This window comes from Cricetulus griseus, chromosome 3 (assembly GCF_003668045.3).
Source record: "Cricetulus griseus strain 17A/GY chromosome 3, alternate assembly CriGri-PICRH-1.0, whole genome shotgun sequence".
In the NCBI taxonomy this organism is placed as follows: Eukaryota; Metazoa; Chordata; class Mammalia; order Rodentia; family Cricetidae; genus Cricetulus; species Cricetulus griseus.
The window spans coordinates 49,130,525-49,150,477 of NC_048596.1; the positions used below are offsets into that span (position 1 = coordinate 49,130,525).

At 40.5% G+C, this 19,953-nt stretch overlaps 1 protein-coding gene across 1 annotated transcript; it reads left to right on the forward strand.

Annotated features, from left to right (window-relative positions):
• The first annotated feature begins 7,666 nt into the window (after window positions 1-7,666).
• Window positions 7,667-18,819, forward strand: Ms4a7 (membrane spanning 4-domains A7). Its single transcript, XM_035441579.1, has 7 exons — window positions 7,667-7,837; window positions 8,711-8,830; window positions 12,223-12,357; window positions 13,126-13,182; window positions 14,958-15,164; window positions 17,971-18,076; window positions 18,746-18,819. Exons 1-7 carry the CDS (start codon window positions 7,667-7,669, stop codon window positions 18,817-18,819), a joined length of 870 nt encoding a protein of 289 aa, XP_035297470.1.
• The last annotated feature ends 1,134 nt before the right edge of the window (window positions 18,820-19,953 follow it).

A 19,953-nucleotide genomic window follows, 5' to 3' on the forward strand; every position in this document is an offset into this window, starting at 1 on the left:
GCTCTATAATAGAGCTTGAAGTCAGGGATGGTGATGCCCTGAGAAGTTCCTTTATTGTACAGGGTTGTTTTAGCTATCTTGGGTCTTTTGTTTCTCCATATAATGTTGAGAATTGTGCTTACAAGGTCTATGAAGAATTGTATTGGGATTTTGATGGGGTGTTGGATTTTGTTAAAGGCTTTTTCGTCATCTAGTGAGATAACCATGTGTTTTTTTTTTCTCCTCAGTCTGTTTATATGATGGGTTACATTGATGGATTTTCATATGTTGAACCATCCTTGCACCCCTATGATGAAGCCTACTTGATCATGGTGGATGATTTCTCTGATGTGTTCTTAGATTCGATTTACCAGTATTTTATTGAGTATTTTTATATCAGTGTTCATGAGGGATATTCGTCTGTAGTTCTCTTTCTTAGTTTTGTCTTTGTGTGGCTTGGGTATTAAGGTTATTGAAGCCTCGTAAAAAGAGTTTGGCAATGACCCTTCTGCTTCTATTGTGTGGAACAATTTGAGGAGTACTGGTATTAGCTCTTGTTTGAATTTCTGGTAGAATTCTGCACAGAAGCCATCTGGCCCTGGGCTTTTTTTGGTTGGGAGACTTCTGATGACTGCTTCTATTTCATTAGGGGCTATAGGTCTATTTAAGTTGCTTATCAGTTCTTGATTTAATTTTGGTAAGTGAAATCTGTCCAGAAAATTGTCCATTTCCTTTAGGTTTTCGAATTTTGAGGAATATAGGTTTTTGAAGTATGACTTGATGATTCCCTGGATTTCCTCTGTGTCTGATGTTATGTCCCCCTTTTCATTCCTGATTTTATCGATTTACATGTTTACTCTCTGCTGTTTGGTAAGTTTGGATAAAGGTTTGCCTATCTTGTTGATTTTCTCAAAGCACCAACTCTTCATTGTATTGATTCTTTGTATTGTTCTCCTAGTTTCCATTTTATTGATTTCAGCCCTCAATTTGATCATTTCCTGGCATCTGCTCCTCCGGGGTGTATTGACTTCTTGTGTTCTAAAGCTACCAACTTTCCTCTTAGCACTGTTTTCAAAGTGTCCCATAAGATTGGGTATGTTGTGTCCGCATTCTCATTGAATTCTAGGAAATCTTTAATTTATTTTTTTATTTCTTCCTCGACCCAGGAATGGTGTCATTGGGTGTTACTTAATTTCCATGAGTTTGTAGTTTTTCTGCAATTTGTGCTGTTGTTGAATTCGAACTTTAAAGCATGGTGGTCTGATAAGGTGCAGAAGGTTTTTTTGTACCTGTTGAGGTTTGCTATGTATTTGAATGGAATGTTCTATAGACATCTGTTAAGTCCAATTGGGCCATAACTTCTATTAGTTCCTTTGTTTCTTTGTTAAGTTTCTGTCTGGTGTTCCTGTCCAGTGGTGAGAGTGGGGTGTTGAAGTCTCCCACTATAAGTGTGTGCAGTTTTATGTGTGATTTGAGTTTTAGTAATGTTTTACAAACATGGATGCCTTTGTATTTGGGGCATAAATGTTCAGAATTGAGACTTCATCCTAATGCATTTCTCCTGTGATGAGTAGGAAGTGACCTCCTTCATCTCTTTTGATTGATTTTAGGTTAAAGTCTAATTTGTTGCTTATTAGGATTGCTACGCCTGCTTTTTTTATTGGGTTCATTTGGTTTGAAAATTTTTTTCCCAACCTTTAATTCTTAGGTACCATCTGTCTTTGAAATTGAGGTGTGTTTCTTATATGCAACAGAAGGATGGATTCTGTCTTCTTATCCATTCTGCTAATCTGTGTCTTTTGATAGGCAAGTTAAGACCATTAATGTTGAGGGATATTAATGACCATTGATTGTTCATTCTTGTTTCTTTTGGATTTGGTAGTGGTGGCGAAATTATGTGTGGGATTCTATCCCTTTTCCTTTTGGCTATTGGTAAAATGGGATTATCTATTGCCTATATTTTTCTGGTTGTAGTTAACTTCCTTGGGTTGCAGTTTTCTTTCCAGAACTTTCTGGATTGGTGGATATGTATTGCTTAAATCTGGTTTTGTCATGGAATATCTTGTTTTTTTCTTCTATATTAATTGAAAACTTTGCTGGGTATAATAGTCTGGGCTGGCATCCGTGGTGTCTTAGGGTAGGTAGAATATCTTTCCAGGACCTTCTGGCTTTCAGAGTTTCCATGGAAAAGTCAGGTGTAATTCTGATAGGTTTGCTTTTATATGTTACTTGACCTTTTTCCTTTGCTGCTCTTAATATTTTCTCTTTTTTCTGTATGTTGGGGCTTTTGATTATGTGTTGAGGAGACCTTTTATTTGGTTCATTCTATTTGGTGTTCTATAGGCTTCTTGTACTTTCATTGGCATGTCTTTCTTTAGTTTGGGAAAGTTTTCTTCTATGATTTTGTTGAATATGTTTTCTGTGCCCTTGAGTTTGATTTCTTCACCTTCTTTGATACCTATTATTCTTGGGTTTGGTCTTTTCACGGTATCCTATATTTCCTGGATATTTTGTGTTAGGGATTTGTTGGACTAAGATTTTCTTTGGTTGATGAGTCTATTTCTCCTAGTGTAGGGGACAGTAAGCCACGCCTGTTAGAGACTGGCTACAGGTGTGCCTGACCACGCCTGTCAAGGTGTGTTCAAGGTGAAGTCAGGATGATGCGGCATGGGCTCTTAAGGGGCTGCAGAGCACATGGAAGCCCCTTCTCCCTGGCCTTGCTCCTCAGCTGCTCTTGGCATGCTCTGGCTTGCTTTTGGCTTGTATTTATCTCAATAAAGATATCTTGACCGTATGATCTATGGATGGTCTCTTGCAGTCATGCAATATACTAGTGTATCTTCAGCTCCTGAGATTCTCTCTTCCATCTCTTGTATTCTGTTGGTTATGCTTGCATCTGTAGTTTCTGATCATTTACCCAGCTTTTCTATTTCCAGCATTCCCTCAGATTGTGCTTTCTTTATTGTCTCTATTTCAGTTTTTAGGTCTTGAAGTGTTTCCTTGAGAGATTTGTTGATATCTTGTATTTTTTGGTTTGTTTTTTCTTCCATTTCTTTATGGAATTTTCTCATGTCCTCTATCATTTTCATGGAGATGTTTTTTAAGATCATTCTCTTCTGCTTCATCTGCACTGTGATGTTCAGGTCTTGCTGGTGAATAGTTCCTAGTCTCCAGTGGTGCCATATTGAGTTTTCTGTTGTTGGATGTGTTTTTACCTTGTCCTCTTCTTGTCCTTTCTTCTGGTGGGTGTAGCAGGAGTCTCTTCCTCTCCTGGTGGGTATGGGACAAGGGTTCCCTTCTGATACATGCAAACAGTTCCAATACTCTGATGTCAGTCCTCTTCTTGTGGATGGAGGTGGCACTGTGACCGGGGCCTCAGCAGTGTCTAGGTGTGCTGGATCCCGCCACCGAGTTCGGATCTGGTGAGCAGACCCCTGGTGTCAGATGTCCCCGAGCAGGGCTGCAGAACCCTTGTTTTTATTTTTAACTTATTTTTGGAACTTCTTTTTTATTAAAAATATTTTTATTGAAAATAAAATTTTGGTATCCTACAGTATATTCTGATAACTGTTTCCTCTCCAGCTTTTCTCACAGATCTTCCCTACCTCCCTACCCATCCAACTCCACATCTTCTTTCTCTTTTTAGAAAACAAATGGGTCAATACAAAAACAGAATAAAACAAAGGAAACAGAAAACCACAGGAAATAAAAAGAAAACCACAGAAAGCACATACACATGTGAGACCTACATACCCACATACACATGCAGAGACATACATACCCCATACACACATGCAGAGACATACATACCCCATACACATGCAGAGACATACATACCCCATACACATGCAGAGACATACATACCCCACACACATGCAGAGACATACATACCCCACACACATGCAGAGACATACATACTGCACACAAATGCAGAGACATACATACCCCATACGCATGCAGAAACATACATACCCACATACACATGCAGAGACATACATACCCACACACACATGCAGAGACCTACATACTGCACACACATGCAGAGACATACATACCACATACACATGCAGAAACATACATAACCCACACACACATGCAGAAACATACATACCCCACACACATGCAGAGACATACATACCCACATACACAAAACCTGTAAAAACACAAAATCAGAAACCATAATGGTTAAGCAAAAGACAAGAAAGGTTAAAAAGGTGCCTAAACAAAGCATGAGATAAAAAATAAATCTCCAAAAATACCATTCGTTTTGCTTTGCCTATCTACTGATGGGCATGGGGCCTCCCCTAAGTGTGGTTTGTATACTTGGTAGACTTCATTGGAAGAAACTAATATCTATTTTTGTGAGCAGCTTTTGAGATTTCATTCTAATTTTAATTAGAAAGAAGATTATTTTACATGTCAATCCCAGGTCCTTCTCCCTCCCTTCCTCACCTGTCCTGCCAACTAACACCCTATGTATCCCATACCATTTCTGCTCCCCATGGAGGGTGAGATTTCATTCATAAGAGTAGTTTCCAACTAGCTGGCCATTACCATCATTTCCAAAGGCTCTATGAAGCATTTTACCTGCAAAAATGTTTGCTTAAAGCCAGAAGATGGAGAGGCATCCCCAGAAGGAGCATCAAGGGAGTTTCCACTGACCCTTTCATCTTACAGAGAACCTGAAAGAGGACTGCTGGTAAACTCCCAAGGAAGACCTGAGATGTTCCAAATCTTGAAGTCAACTTGAGGAGGGAACTGGGAAACCCCTGTATCATTGAAACATTCCTTGCCCCGTGAGTCACTTACCCTTCTGGAACACTGGACTCTTTAAAAAGATCTAAGGATGCTGTAATCAATTGACTGGAGATCCTTGATCTATTTGGAGTTCTTTTGTGCAGGATACTAGATCTATGAAACTATTTCCATTCTTCTACATGAAGCCACCAGTATGACCGGCATCATTTGTTGAAGATGCTGTATTTTTTCTATTATGTATTTTTTTTCTCTTTTGCTTTGTCAAAAATCATGTGTCCATACTTGTGTGGAGTTATGTCTGGGTCTTCAATTCTATATATTGAGATGTATGTTTTCATGTCAGTGCCATGCTGTTTTTATTAGTATTGCTCTGTAATACAAATTGAAATATGGAATGGTGATGCCTCCAGGAGTTTTTTTTTTTAATTCAGCATTGTATTAGCTATACTGAGTTGTTTTGTATTTCTATATGAAGCTGAAAAATTGTAATTTTGATGGAGATTGCATTGAATCTGTAGATTACCTTTAGTAGGATGGCCATTTTCACATATTAATCCTACTGATCCGTGAGCATGGAAGATCTTTCCATCTTCTGGTATCTTCTTCAATTTCTTTCTTCAATGTCGAGAAAGATTACACAAAGAAAAATTTGAAATTCACTCAAATCTAAATATATCATTGTTATTAGCAATAATTCTCTTTTATAAACTCTTTACTTCATTTCTCATTAATTCTGCAACAGCCAGATGATTAAATTACTAAAATCCATGCCTCATTTAGCAGATAAGAAGACAGATTTAACACAACCAATGTGCTTGCTTCACTCCTCATAAGAGTGCTGGGAATTATTTCCAACGGGCCCACAACTCTTTCTTTCGTGAGATGCTTTAATTTTGTGCTATTTTCCCAAACCTCAAAATTCAGAAAGGGGAAGCAGAGCAGTTTTTCGTCTGCTAGCTGCTTGTAATTACCGCAAATTCACATCCTGAGTAATCACGAATACCTTCCGGGGAAAACACACAGACTGCCTGAGTGTCGAAAGCAGACAGTGAAACTTCTGGAGAGAACAGCTGGTCGGAGGTTGAGCCTGAGAGCTCTTGGGACCTGAGTGAACCGGCACAGGAGCACACAGGACAGGGCTGTGAGAACAAGTAGGTACTTTAATGGGTTAGAACCCCTAGGGGAGATTTGCTTCGGATGGGCAGACAGGAAACTAGATTCTCATCTGTCTTTTTTGTTGACCACCCGGTATCTTAGTTTGGAATCTAACCTCTGGGGGAGATTGTGCTTTGGATTGACTACCAGGGAACTAGATTCATATCGGTCTTTTCTGTTAACCACCTGCACGAACTGGTGAGTCAGATGCCCACTTGGGCCTCTGTTTACTTACTTGCTAAAAAGCAAATTATCCTTAGATTTCACCTGATACTTAAAGTGATGCTCTTCTATAGTTCCCCGTATCTCCCCACTGTTCCCCAGTCTGTCTTACAAAATGTGTACTTGATGAAGACTGGGGTGCCAGCAAATGTTAAATTTGGAATCTATAATTATAATCTAATATTATAACACAGAAAAGTATTCTGCAGAGCTGTTTGCCTGAATAGTAGCAGTTTTTGATCCTGTTTCAAAAGCTGCGGGCCACTCCCACTTCACCTTGTTACAATGAATGCTAAGGGATAAAGCACCCTCTCCATTGTTGGATTTGGAGGCAATGGTGTCAGTTGGCAGACAAATAAAACTTTAAAAAAAAAAGAACTTCATTATGTGGAGTTGCTCCTAAAATAACTATACATATCCAAAATAAGCACAAGAGCTGAAATTAAAAAAAAAAACCTACATGTTGTCATAAGGATATAATTTAATAGATAAAATACACATAAATTCTACAATGCTTTAAAGTGCATAGATGTTTCCTACAGCATTGTTCATAGCAGTAAAAGAATAACAGAAAAAAATGATCATGATCATGTGTCATATTTAATGAATCCAGAAATATGCATTCATTTCTATTTTTAATTAGAGTTAAACTCTACTTACATACTTGTGGCATTCTAACCACAGGAAACGTGTAGTCCAGTGGCGTCAAGTTCATTCACATTGTGACGCCCTCACCACCTTGCAGCTACAGAACTTGCTCATCTTTACTAAGTGGACCATGTCCACTAAACAGCTGCTCCTCAGCCCTTCCCCAGTCCTCCGCAGCTACTGTTCTACTTTCTACAAAGTTAAGCAGAGTAGTTGGGGTAGCTCATAAGTAGAACAGCACAGCATCTGACTTTCTTTGACTGACTGACTTCGCTTATTTTGTTTTTGAGGTTCATATATGTTGTGGCTTATACTTAAGGCTTTTATACTAATTAGTTAAAGATGTCCACTGACAAATCAGTGAAAAGAAGTTCTAAATGTATGATGTTGTAATTTGGGTAAAGTCATACACAAGAGGAGAGAGAAGCTATGAGAGGAAAAAAAAAAAGAACATAAACTGTGAAACTGATGATTTCATACTAAATGTTGAGGAGTCTAGAACATTTAGATTCACGCAAACTTTATTTAGTTTTAGTTGAAATTGTTGATTTGTGGTCTTTAAAAAAATTGGTCAATTTTAAAATAACAGCAGAAAGTAAATGCACATAGTGTTGACAAGCTAGAGAGAATCAACCAGGCTTCCAGTTCCTAACATAGGGCTTAGAATAATGTGTAAGTTAGAAGTTCTTGGATGTGAGTCCCAGGAGTTAAAAATCATAACCGGAGAGATTGGTCAGTAAGATTTGTTGAAAGGAATTGTGTTGATGCATTTAACAACAAAAATCAAGTCAAAAATCCAGGTTTCCCAATACGGGAGCAGCTCTGGAAAGAGACACCTTTAACACACTTCCCCAACATCACAGCCATTCGTAGGGGCAGACTTTTCACTCACCAGTGACAGCCAATGCTCCAGATGCAACCAGCATTCCTCTTCCATTGTGGTGCCATCCCCACCTCCCCCACTAACAACAAGATTCTGGGGTTCATTTTGGTACCTTTGACTCGGTGGAACACTGTTTTCTCCAGGAGTGGAGAAATTTCTCCAGGAGCTGTTAATATTGGGAAGGAAGAAGAGGCAAGGTGAAAGGAATTAATGTTGCATAGAAGAAAATATTGCAAGGTCCTGAGCCCAGTAGACACAGCCCAGGTACATGCAAGTTAGGCAAACAGACTAACAATATTTACATTTGCTACAGTGCATTAAACACATGTAATGCATCAGATAAGTGCGCTTTGTGACTTTCAGTTAATGAAATAAGCTTATTATTTCCGGAGTTTCTAATATATGAAATATACTTAACATCTAGGGTATAAGACCCTTAGAAGGATTAAAACCTTAGGTATTCTAGTGCCTGGAATTCAACATGAGTTTTTTTTTTTTTTTAAAAAAAAAACGTGGTGCACATTCTGGATTAGACATGTTCTTTTTATAGACTCACCCAATAATTTAACGGAGAGAAAATGAATAGTTTAAGACTAGAGAGCATAACTGCAGCTTCAGTGTGAGGTTCTGGGAGATGTGATAGAGTATTGAACTATAGAGAAAGGGGCTAAAATAAAGGCTTTGCAGGACAGGCAGTGAGGTGAATACACTCAGGGCTGCAGAGCAAATTCTGTTTGAATTACTAACCTCCAAAATGTGGGGTTCCTTGAAACGTTTGCAAATTTCCCCAATACCATGTTTCTTTCTCATCATGGGTGAAGTGCAGCAGCAAGCAAGCTAGCTCTCCCATGCTACCCCTGAAACTCAGATCCAGTTGTGTTTGTAGAACACAAGCCAGTCTATGGTCGTCACACCTGAATGTACCAAATTCTCATCTAAAGAGAAGCCAGCCTTCTTCACTCCTTGCAGACTCTGGTACCTGTGAGTGTCTGTCAGTCAAGCCCTAGGAACTAATGAGTTCAGTGCCTCTTCTAGCATCATCAGTATCATACTTGACATCAAGAGGATTTAGGGACCTGCTTTCCAATGGACATTGTTACTCATGAAAGAGAGAAAGCTGGACACAACTACCAAAAACGAGATGACCTGCTGGTTGGTGTGCCTAAGGAAGCCACAGTTCTTGGGGTAAGTCCATCTCATTAGGAGAACACACAAAGATATTATAATTATGTCCACACTACGGAGCTATAGTGAGCAGTTGAATGTTTTTCTCTGTTGTGATGATCCTCCTGGACTGGTTTCTCTCCTGCTCATGGGTCCCCACAGCTGCTTATGATATAATTATTCAGTGGCTAATATTAAGTATAATTGTTTGGCTGATGGATCAGGCTTATTACTGGCTATCTCTCTCTTCTAAATTAATCCATTTTTAATAATCTGTGTACCACCACATGGCCATGGCATACGGTAATGTTCTGGCATCTTACCAATTTGGCAGCTACATGGCATCTCCCAACTTCCCCTTCTTCCTCTCCACAACTCTGTTTGGATTTCCTGCCTAGCTATATTCTGTCTGACCATTGGTCAAATCAGCTTTATTCATCAACCAATAAAAGCAACACTTCAGCATACAGAAGGACATCCCACATCAATAGTGGGTCTGGGTGCATCCTTGACTTGTTTCTGGCTGATTCCGCAATCTAACCAGAATGTGAAGTGGAGCTGTTTGGAACTACATTCTCCTAAGGCTTTCTTTTAATTAAATAATTAAAACCATTTGTGCTTTTTTCACCAGAACACTGCATAGTTAAGATATTAATTTCTTCTCATTTGTCTTTAGTGTAGACTTATGACTTAGCCATATGGTTTTATTTGGTCTGATTAAGTTCAGTCTTATTACCTGAAGTTTTTTGTCCAAACATTTTCAGATGATGTCATCTGGATTGCTTCCACCCACAGGTTTCTCTGTGTCCACGTGGGCTGCTGTGAGACATCCCAGTATCCATCAACATCATTATCCCTCATAAGCAGGAACCTGTTTATCATGAGGTTCTGAATAGTTGCTGTTAAGACCTATCTTCAGACACCTTACCAAATGTGTCTTCTGGGATTCAGGCTCTAGTAACTCCATCATACCCTTTTAGAAATTAAGTTTAATTGAAATGGAATTAAAACCTCTACTGAAATGGTTGGACAAGGTAGACTAAGTGACTCCCAAAACAATATAGATAATGGATGTAGCCCCTTGGTTGCTTCTCAGGTTCTGGGGAGGGTCCTTACTGCTGAAGACTTAGGACTCAGGTGATTCAAGATGGGTCTGAAAGCTTCTTTCCTTTGGGTTAGTTCCCATGGTTCCAGAAAATACTCTCCCAAGGAAAGGAAATAAGCAGTCCTACCCAACTGCATTACTTATGATCCACAACTATCCAGAATAGCAAGAGGTGAATAGAGGTGAAATAAGTGGCACTCCCATGTCAGTGGCACCCAACAGCTGTCTAATTGGACCTACAGCCAACTCAGCTTGAGGGAAATGGTGTGGAAACCTAACCATCCACTGAGGCTAGTAAGGTTATGGGTCTTAAAAAAAAAAAGTAATCAACTATAGCCACTTAGCTATACCAGCATAACCCCTTACTGTTGTAATTTAAAAATCGGTGTGAGGCAGAAAGACGCCATGTGACAGAGCTCATGTGGAGGGTTTTTTTTGGGGGGGGTGGATGGGAAAAGGAGGGAGGGGAGGATGGAGACCAGCCTCTGGGACAGGAGCAGCAAAAGAGAAAAGAGAGGCAGGGGGTAGAGACAGAGAGATAGGCAGAAAAGCAGAGAGGGGGGTTCCCTTTTAAAAAGGGAACGGAGTGAATGTGCACAGGTGCGAAGCTGGTGCTCTTAGTGGCTGCAGTTGAGGATGTATCCTGTCAGAACCCCAAGGGCAAGCCAGTACAAATACCTGAATACTAACATTTACATCATCTTAAATCTTAATCATTAGATTCTTTACCCCTCTTTTTTTTTTTTTTTCAAATGCCTCTTCTTTGTTGAGCCAGCAGCACATTATTTCCAGAGGGTGCTTCATCAGCAATTCTCACCACAGGTCACTGTAAGGAAGTTAGCATTGTTCTTTTAGCTGTCTTCTCAGCCCTGGAAATTCCCACTTTAGAAACTCATGTCATCTTACTCAGTGACCGTTTCACTAACTGTGCACCAAGACCTTGTCCCTTACATCACTACCACTGCTTCCAGCAGATAGAAGATAGATAGATAGATAGATAGATAGATAGATAGATAGGTAGATAGATATAGAGAATTATGTATACATATATATATATTCATATTTTCTTGATGATTATATTCCTGATCCTTCCTACCGTCTTGGTGGTTTTCTTTCTCTCCCAAATATTTTACCACTGCTTTTTTACCACATGTGTGGGCACACATGTGTGTGTATGTGTGTGTGTGTGTGTTTTGTAGTAGAGAAAACATAATATTTGTCTTTCTGAGCTTGTCATATTTATTTAGTATGTTGTCCTTTGTTCCACCCATTCCACAATAAATGACATTATTTTATTCTTCTTCTCGGTTGAGCAAAATTACATTGTATGTAAAGACCACATTTTGCTTTTCCATCTATCTGCTGATGGACATCTAAATGGTCTCATGCCTTGACTATTTTTGTGCAGCAATGAGCTTGGATGCGCAGGTCTCTCGGCGGTATGCTGACTTTGAGTTCCTTGGGGATATACCCAGGAGTCATCATCTGGATCCTATGCTGGCTCTGATTTAGTTGTAGTTGTTTGAGGAACCACCATGTTGATTTCCACAGTGGCCACACTGGTTTACATTCCTAACAGCAGCATTTAACAGTTCCTCTTTCCCCACCTCCTCATCAGATGTGTGGTCATTTGTTTTCTTGATGATACCCAGTTTGACTGGGATGAGAAGGAGTCTGAAATCAGTTTTTATTTAAATTCCCCTAATTAATCATTAGGATGCTGTTTTTTTTTTAATAATAAGTCCTTGTGCAACTCAACTCCCTCATGCTCCTCATCTGTAACACAGATGTGACAAATACTACTGACAATGCAGACACCTTAGACATGTAAACTAGTCTGACACCTGGTGCATGACAATCACGGTGATTCTTAAATTCAAGTGACAGATAAAAATGGATGAGTGGCAAGACTAGGAATAAGATGCTCAATGACTGTCGGTTAAAGCTGAGGCCCGCATCTACACTCCTGTGGGAAGTCCCTTCTCCTTATTCACCTAACTATGCTCTAGTCTAGACAACTTTTCCCAGTGACTCTTCCAAAAAGGAAATGTTTTGTGAAGTAGATTTTTCAGAATTACAACATTCACATCATCACTTCCTGAGTTTAAAGAGCCTTTCAAAAAAAATAAAAGAGGTAAATTTTGGATTTTTCTCTTAGAACAGCTTACTTTTCCTTGTGGGATTTTCCCACCTTTTGATACAGGAAATCATTAACTATTTTACACTCCTTATAAGTCAGAGTGTATTCAAATAATCCTTTGCATCTACTTAAAGCATATTCTAGAAATCCCTGTCTTGTCTGTTGCAGACCATCCAGATACTATGTGCCCTGACGATTGCAAGCTTGGGGGGCATTTTGGTGTCAGCTTCCTACTCTTCCTATTTCAACCCAGCAGCCTTCACCACTTTGATGACTGGGTACCCATTTGTTGGATTCCTGTGTGTAAGTAAAGTTTTATCTACAAAAGTGACCATGGTCCCTGCTTGGACACAATTACACATTGTGCAAAAAGGTCTGCACTTGTCCCCAAAGCACAATTTGCCCTGGAGTTCACTGTCTGACCAGTGATGGCAGCCTCCACAACTCATTAGTGAAGCTCCTACTAGTTCATTTTTGGTTCTCATTATCTGCGACAACTCAATACTCACTCCACAGGCATAATCAATGTTTCAGCTTCCCAGACCATCATCCCTCTACTTGCTGGGCCCCTAGTACCACTGTGATCAAATACTGCCTTCTTGGTGGCTATAATCAAAGTTTCATGTCAGAACTTGACCTCCTGATTTCATAAACTTTGGGTAATACATATTCCACCTACACCAATAGCTTCAACTCCATATTTTTCTGTCTCTTGTCACATGAGAAGCTCCTTCCTAGGTGCTTCTCTTGGTTTCCTTGTCTCCATATTGTCTCAAGTCTCAAGTCATTGATCTTCCTCGACCTCCCCTTTCAATATTAGTAACATCTGTCAGGAATTTGTTGAATTTTGTCTGCAGTTACTGCTTTCCAATAATATAAACCCGACATCCCTGAGCAGGTGTCTATTCTCTAAAGTCAGAGTAACCATCCCAAGTAGATATGAAGCCTCCCTAGCAATATGGACATGCCATTCCTGTAGGGCTGTCTCCCTAGAAGTTTCCCATTGCTTACTGTGAGTGATTTGAAAGCAGCTTAGGCCAATTCTTTCTTTTCTCTCTCTTTCCTGAACAGTTTGCCGTTACTGGATCTCTCTCGATAATCTCTGGGAAAATCTCAGTCAAACCTTTTGTAAGTATGAAGACCAATCTCCAGCTGTTTTAATAACTAGAACCTCATAGTTAATTCTTCTAGTTCTGTCCCTCCACTGCACAGTTTAGGGAAACAAAACTAAGGTTAGGGAGCATATGTTCTTCAACAGACCTCCTGACACACTTGGGATGTCACTTCTGAAGTGAATGTGTTCATTTTCCAGGTATGATGGGAGAAAAACTGAAACCCAGAGTAGAAAGGCACTTGCCTGGTCTCTGTCTGTCTGTCTGTCTGTCTGTCTGTCTGTCTGTCTGTCTGCCTGTCTCTATCTCCCCCCCCTCTCTCTCTCTCTCTCTCTCTCTCTCTCTCTCTCTCTCTCTCTCTCACACACACACACACACACACACACATTAGTAACAGCTGAGATGGGAGTCTACATTTCCTGATTACAAGCCCAGGATCATGACCCCATCCAATGCAGGGAACTCTTCAACCACTGCACAACTCCTGGGTTCATACCGCAGTTTCAGTCATCAGGGACATGTGCCAGCTCCTACACTACCTTTGTGTTCTCAGCCATAGCTAGCCAGACCCTATGGCTTCTGGAGTCAGGGGGTATGTGGTAGTCAGGGGGGCCTGCTACCCTCAGGGGCAACAATGTTTTATTGTTATTTTTGTTTTTGTTTTCTTGGTTTTTCCAGACAGGGTTTCTCTGTATTACTTTGGAGGTTGTCCTGGAACTTGCTCTCTAGACCAGGCTGGCCTTGAACTCACAGAGATCCACTTGCCTCTGCCTTATGAGTGCTGGGATTAAAGACGTGAGCCACCAGGCCCTGGCAGGGCGGCAACAGTGTTACTGTTTCCTCCTACTGTGTTTTTAATGCTACTGCCCACTCATTGTGTTATTGAAAGGTGGGCATAGCTAGAACCACAGGATCTAAGCCCACACACCAATACTTCTTGCCCTTTCTTGGAAGGTCCATTCCATATAGAGGAATACTCCCTGAGCCAAGACACACAGGGGGGTGGGCCTATCCCAAAGGATACAATAGACTCTGATGACACCCTATGGAAGGCCTCACCATCCAGGGAGAGCAGAAAGAATATGTGATAGATAGGGTTTTAGTTGTGGGGGAGGGGCGGGGGACGGAGGGAGAAGGGAACTGGGATTGTCATGTAAAACAATCCTGTTTCTAATTCAAATTTTTTTTAAAAGTTGAAAAAAAAAAAGAAAAAGAAGGTGCACATTGTCATCTGCTTGTCCCATGAAAATACCTTGTCTTCCCTTAGGCCCAATCTCCTTGCAGGGATTCTGTTAAAGGATCTCAGCATTAGGAAGGTTGAGAACCACTGTTCCAGGTTATCAAACCTCTTCAGTTAACTTTCATTATTCTCTAAAGCTGCTTCTTTACATGAGGTAAACTATAGTCTGGGTTCTCCAGAGGATGCCAAAGGCCATAGTGTAAGAGGTCTTCAAAGGACAGTTCTAAGAGCACTGGGGAAGTCAGTGGAGATACTGGCAGCAGGCTGAGGCACCCCACCTTGGTGTTCAGTGTCATGAAGAGTCAGGAAGCCAGACTGTGGGGAGCTGTTGACACTCTCCCATTCAAGACCCATTTTCTGACTGTCTCATATGACAAACTGCAGAGTGCTGAGCAATACAAAGACAAATTATCATGGTCTGCCCGATAAGAGGCCACAGACTATATTATAAACTACCCTGGGAAAGTACCATTGCAGTATAATAGGCAAAGGGGACAGAGCAACCTGCACCAAGTCTGAGATGAGAACCCCACACAGAACCTCTCTTCTAGGCACTGAGCAACTTGGCCTCCAATACAGCAAGCTCTGCAGTTGCTACAATTGGCTTCCTCCTCCTCACCCATAGCCTTATAGACATGGGGACTGCCTCTCTGCACTGTAATTCAGAAAAGGAATTTCTGTCTTTATTGCCTTATTCGGAATCCCACCATTGGATGAATGAAGACAAGAGCTGTCTCCTTGCTTATGTCAGTGCCATGGTAAGTAATTCCAAACTAAATATCTTGTCATGTAAAACCCCAGTTTCTCCCCTGTGGGCAATTTCTGCTTTTTCAGCAATCTTTGGTTTTGCTGGTCTGACTGTCTGGGGCAGACAGGAAAAAAACCAAACACATGTGGCAGAAAGTTAGCAAATTGTGTGTTGGGGATGCAGGAAACACAGCAGAAACAGGAGAGGGTAAGGAGATGAAGAAAAGAAAATACAGTGGAGAATTTTAAGTCACAATAGGCAATGCTATTTTTTTTTTTTTTTTTTTTTTTTTGGTTTTTGGTTTTTCGAGACAGAGTTTCTCTGTGTAGCTTTGGAGCCTATCCTGGCAGTCACTCTGGAGACCAGGCTGGCCTCAAACTCACAGAGATCTGCCTGCCTCTGCCCCACCCCCAGTGCTGGGATTAAAGGCGTGCGCCACTAACGCCCGGCGGCAATGCTATTTTTTGTTATTTGTGTTGAACTTGAACTTGGGAAGCTCTCTAGGGTTGTTGTATGGAGTTAGAATGATTCACCCATTAGTGATGCTTGCCTTTTGTTCACATGTACTCCGAGACTTGGAGCAGACACAAGTGCTTAATTCCCTCATGTACACATCTGCTCAGGGCTGGCAAAAAGGGAAAGAGGGTAGGAGGCAGCTAACTAGGAGATATGACTCCTGTGAAAACATCAGTGTTCCTGGGCAGAATTTCCTTGGCACCTTTCTCCCAAATTTTAACAGCCACCACCTATTGATAGTAACAATAAAATGGCTTAGTCCATTTTAAATGTACGGTTATAGTGTCTACACCATAACAATGTTCCTTGTTCCTTCATGACTTCTCCTAATGGGACCAGTGAATGACCAAGCTGGTATCTTTCATTCCCTGGTGTCTGTCTGACTTAGGAGTCTTGGAGAATGAGTGAAGGTTTTTGGACTCACATCCCTTTTTGAGTCTGACCATGTGAGTAGATCAGAAGTGTTTAGGAAGTGAAGAACAGAGACTTATCTTGATAGACGTGAGCCTGAGAAAGTCCAGGAGATCTCGGCAAGACAGACAGGGTAAAGCCATGTGAGAGAAGCATTCTCCCATTGGGATACTGGGGCATTGTTTTAATTGGGATTAATTTCAGTACATCAAATTGTCTGATACTCTCATACAGGCAGAGCCAAAAAGAACTTCCTCTCCTCAATATTAGAAAAATTGCAACATGGCAGAGTAAGCCAACCTCAGAGGGATGCTAATATTTAATAAACACAGCATTAACCTGAACAAAAAAAGTAATGCCGTGTGTGTGTGTGTGTGTGTATGTGTGTGTGTGTGTGTGTGTGTGTGTGTACTTAAGACTGAAAGAAAATAAAAAGGAGCTGGAGGGAGGAAGAATAAAGATGACGTATGCAGAAACTAATAAGGATCATCAAAGCAGAAAACAGGGCGAGTCTGAACAGACACAGGTGCTGGAGACAAGGATCCAAAACTGTTAATGCCCAGGGTAAGGGTTTAGGGTTGTTAGGCTCCTCTGCACACACCAAGAGCCCTGCACATGTATTAGAAATAAAGATTGAAAAGTCATTTGACTTTAGACAGCCTGACAGGAAATGGTACTCAGTACCCCCAGAAGGCTCACACATCCCTGCCCTCAGCTCACTCAACCCTGTACAGATGGCACATCTAAACTCACAGTTCCATGGACACTAGGACGGCTTCTGATAAAGGGGATTTAAAACTGCCTCTTTATCCCTGATACTCCTAAGGTCCTTACAAAATCGGACTTAAAGAAGCTGTCTAGGGACACATCAATAAATTCCACTTATAAGATTCTCACATATTGAAGACACACACTAATACCATCACTGTGGCATATGCACTTAAACTATGTAATGATAAACATATGAGAAAAACACTCAATCCTGTTTAATGCTGTAAGAAAGCAGGCTGAGCAAGCTGGTAAGCGATTTCCTCCATGGCCTCTGCTTCAGTTCCTGCCTCCAGGCTCCTTCCCTAAGTTCCTACTTTGATTTCTCTCAGTAATGGTCTCTCACCTGGAAGTGTAAGCTGAAATTAACCCAAGGTGCTTTGGGTCATGATGTTTTACAACAGTAAGAGAAACCCTGATTAGGACAAAACCAAAACCCGAAAACAGGACAGTATGATAAAAAAAAAAAAAAAAAAAAAAAAAAGTCAGGGGGACTTGTTAAAGAGGAACCATGACTAGCAATAAAAATAAAAATAAAAAAACTTAGAAATTAAGAACTGAGAACAGTAAAAAGCAGATTTAATGCATCTGAGGAAATATCTCATTAAATCATATTAAACTTGAAAAAACACATGAATGACACAGATGCTGAAGTTAGAAGGAAAGATTGAACATGAACATGAGTTCTAATAGAAAAGTTTGGAGGAAAGAGAGACTCTGAAAAAATAATTATCTGAGAATTTTTCAAAATCGAAGACATGAGAAGGAACCCAGAGAAGACCCTATAGGTAAGTGAATTCTAATCTACACCTGAAAATGGGATGAATGAAAAGCACCAAGGACAAAGGAAATGGTGAAAGCAAGTAGAGACAGATGGCCAGTCACTCTTACTTCTCATCTCTGTGTGGTCATTAAGAACTCCGAAAGAGAAAACAGAGAGAGGATGGAACCATTGTCTCTGCTCCTTCTGGTCTCCATAGTTGAAGGCTTCAATGCCCACCCCACCCCACCCCACCACACCCCACCCGGCCCCACCCCAGCCCCATCCCTGCCCCTATCTCCTCTCAGTAGGGCCCAAAAGCTTTGTATGGGGTCCCACCTAGGCCTGTGCTGCTTTGCAGAGTGGGCTGGCGGTGATGCTCGTCTTCACTGTGCTGGAGCTTTTGCTAGCTGCATACAGTTCTGTCTTTTGGTGGAAGCAAGTTTACTCCAACAAGCCTGGGGTAAGTTCTCTGATTATTTCTGTGATACCTGCAGTCTACCAACTCTGAGTTGCAATGATACAGGCCCAAAGGATCAGATGGAAAGTGACTTTAATAACGAAAATAAGAGTTCACTGGATAGAAACCTGGGATCAGATAGTGACTATAGGGCAGCAACATTGAAAGATAAACCCTCCCCCAAGAAACTAGCTGGTTCTAGACATTACTTCATGAGTGACCCAAAACTTAAATAAAATTACACCAGGAAGAAACAGAGTTTATACTGCCTTGTACTTATGCACACTGACATCTGTCTCCATGGCCAAGTGCTTGCTAACATGATTTTACCAAGACTTTATTATTTTTTTAATGTTTTCCTGCTCTTCCCCTTGCTTCCTCTTAGTCTCTTATAATTTCAAACTTTTTATTTCTTCTAAATGCTACAAAAAAGAAAGCATTATAATTTGAACAAGTTATGATTCAACTTCAAGGCTACAAGGAAGCAATATGATGAGGAAACGGAGGGTGAAATTTGCTTGAACTAATATTGCTGCAACTATATACTATGATAGAGTTGCAAAAGTATTACTATAAAATATTATAATATATATTATTGTATTTGAGGGAAATATTTTAAACCCTGCCCTCCAACTCAAAGTGTTGAAATCTATTAATAAATGTTATCCTTCTAGAGTGGTATTTTTCATGCCTGAGTCACAAGATCATACCCAAGTTGTCAAAAGCAGTTTGTTGAGGCCATGGATATGAAATACAGAAGAAGGAAGAAATTCAGTGTTCCTGGCAGAGCACAGCTAGACATTCCTGAAATCTCAGCCTTGGTAGATCCGAATAAACTTCTGAAGAGAAACTTTCCTGTGGTGCTTTCAATATGAGTCACTTCATTTCCAATGAAAACCATTTCCTCTAAATCCAAGTCAGCAAGATTTTATGATCCACCATTCCACAATAACCACAGACTTTATACAGTTCTCTAAACAGAGTGAACAGACAGTGTTTCATCTGTCTAAGTTAGATGTGAAAGTGTGCCCTCCTCTAGTGCTGGGGGCTGACGAGGTCCTGCATCTCGATAGGATCTTTCTCTGTGTTATTTACACATTTCTGTTGCTTAAATATTAGATGTCATACATTACTAGAACATTTGCAATCCTTTGAAAAGTGTGACAGCCTGTGCACGGATCTGGGTTCTATCCCCAGCAATGAAAAGTAATAATAAATCATAGCCAGGCATGATGGTACATGCCTGTATCCCCAGTATTTAAGAGGCTGAAGTAGGATTGCCCTGAGTTCAAGTTCAGCATGGGTGCAGAGGGCGACTCTGTTGCAAGAAAATGACTTATTTCTGTCTCACTTAATGATTTCACATATATTAGGGATGCGGTATTGAATTTAGGACCTTGCACATGCTAAGAAAGCACTCTACCACTGAGTTAGATCCCCAACACATTGGCTTTAATTTCTATTTGAATTCAAAGACTATAATTAATCATGATATACTCTCTCATCTAAGCACTAGACTGAATAAGCCATTGGACATAGAAAAGCAACAGCAACTTCAATCCTGGATTGGAAAAATCAACATTGCTCACCCAAGAGAGCTTCCAATATTGCTTTCCAGAGAGAACTGTGCAACTGAAATAAATATGTAAGGTTTCCAAACATACCGACACACTATGGAAATGCAGCAGTACATAGACCAGTCCCCTACATGCCTGAGAACAGTAAAAAAGACAAGTGAAATCTATAGAGAACTCAGAAAGCAGAGTGTAAAGAGAGTTGATCTCTTTCTCTTGGATTCACTTTGTGTGTGTGTGTATGTGTGTGTGTGTGTGTGTGTGTGTGTGTGTGTGTGTGTGTGTGTGCGTGCATGCGTGCGTGTGTGTG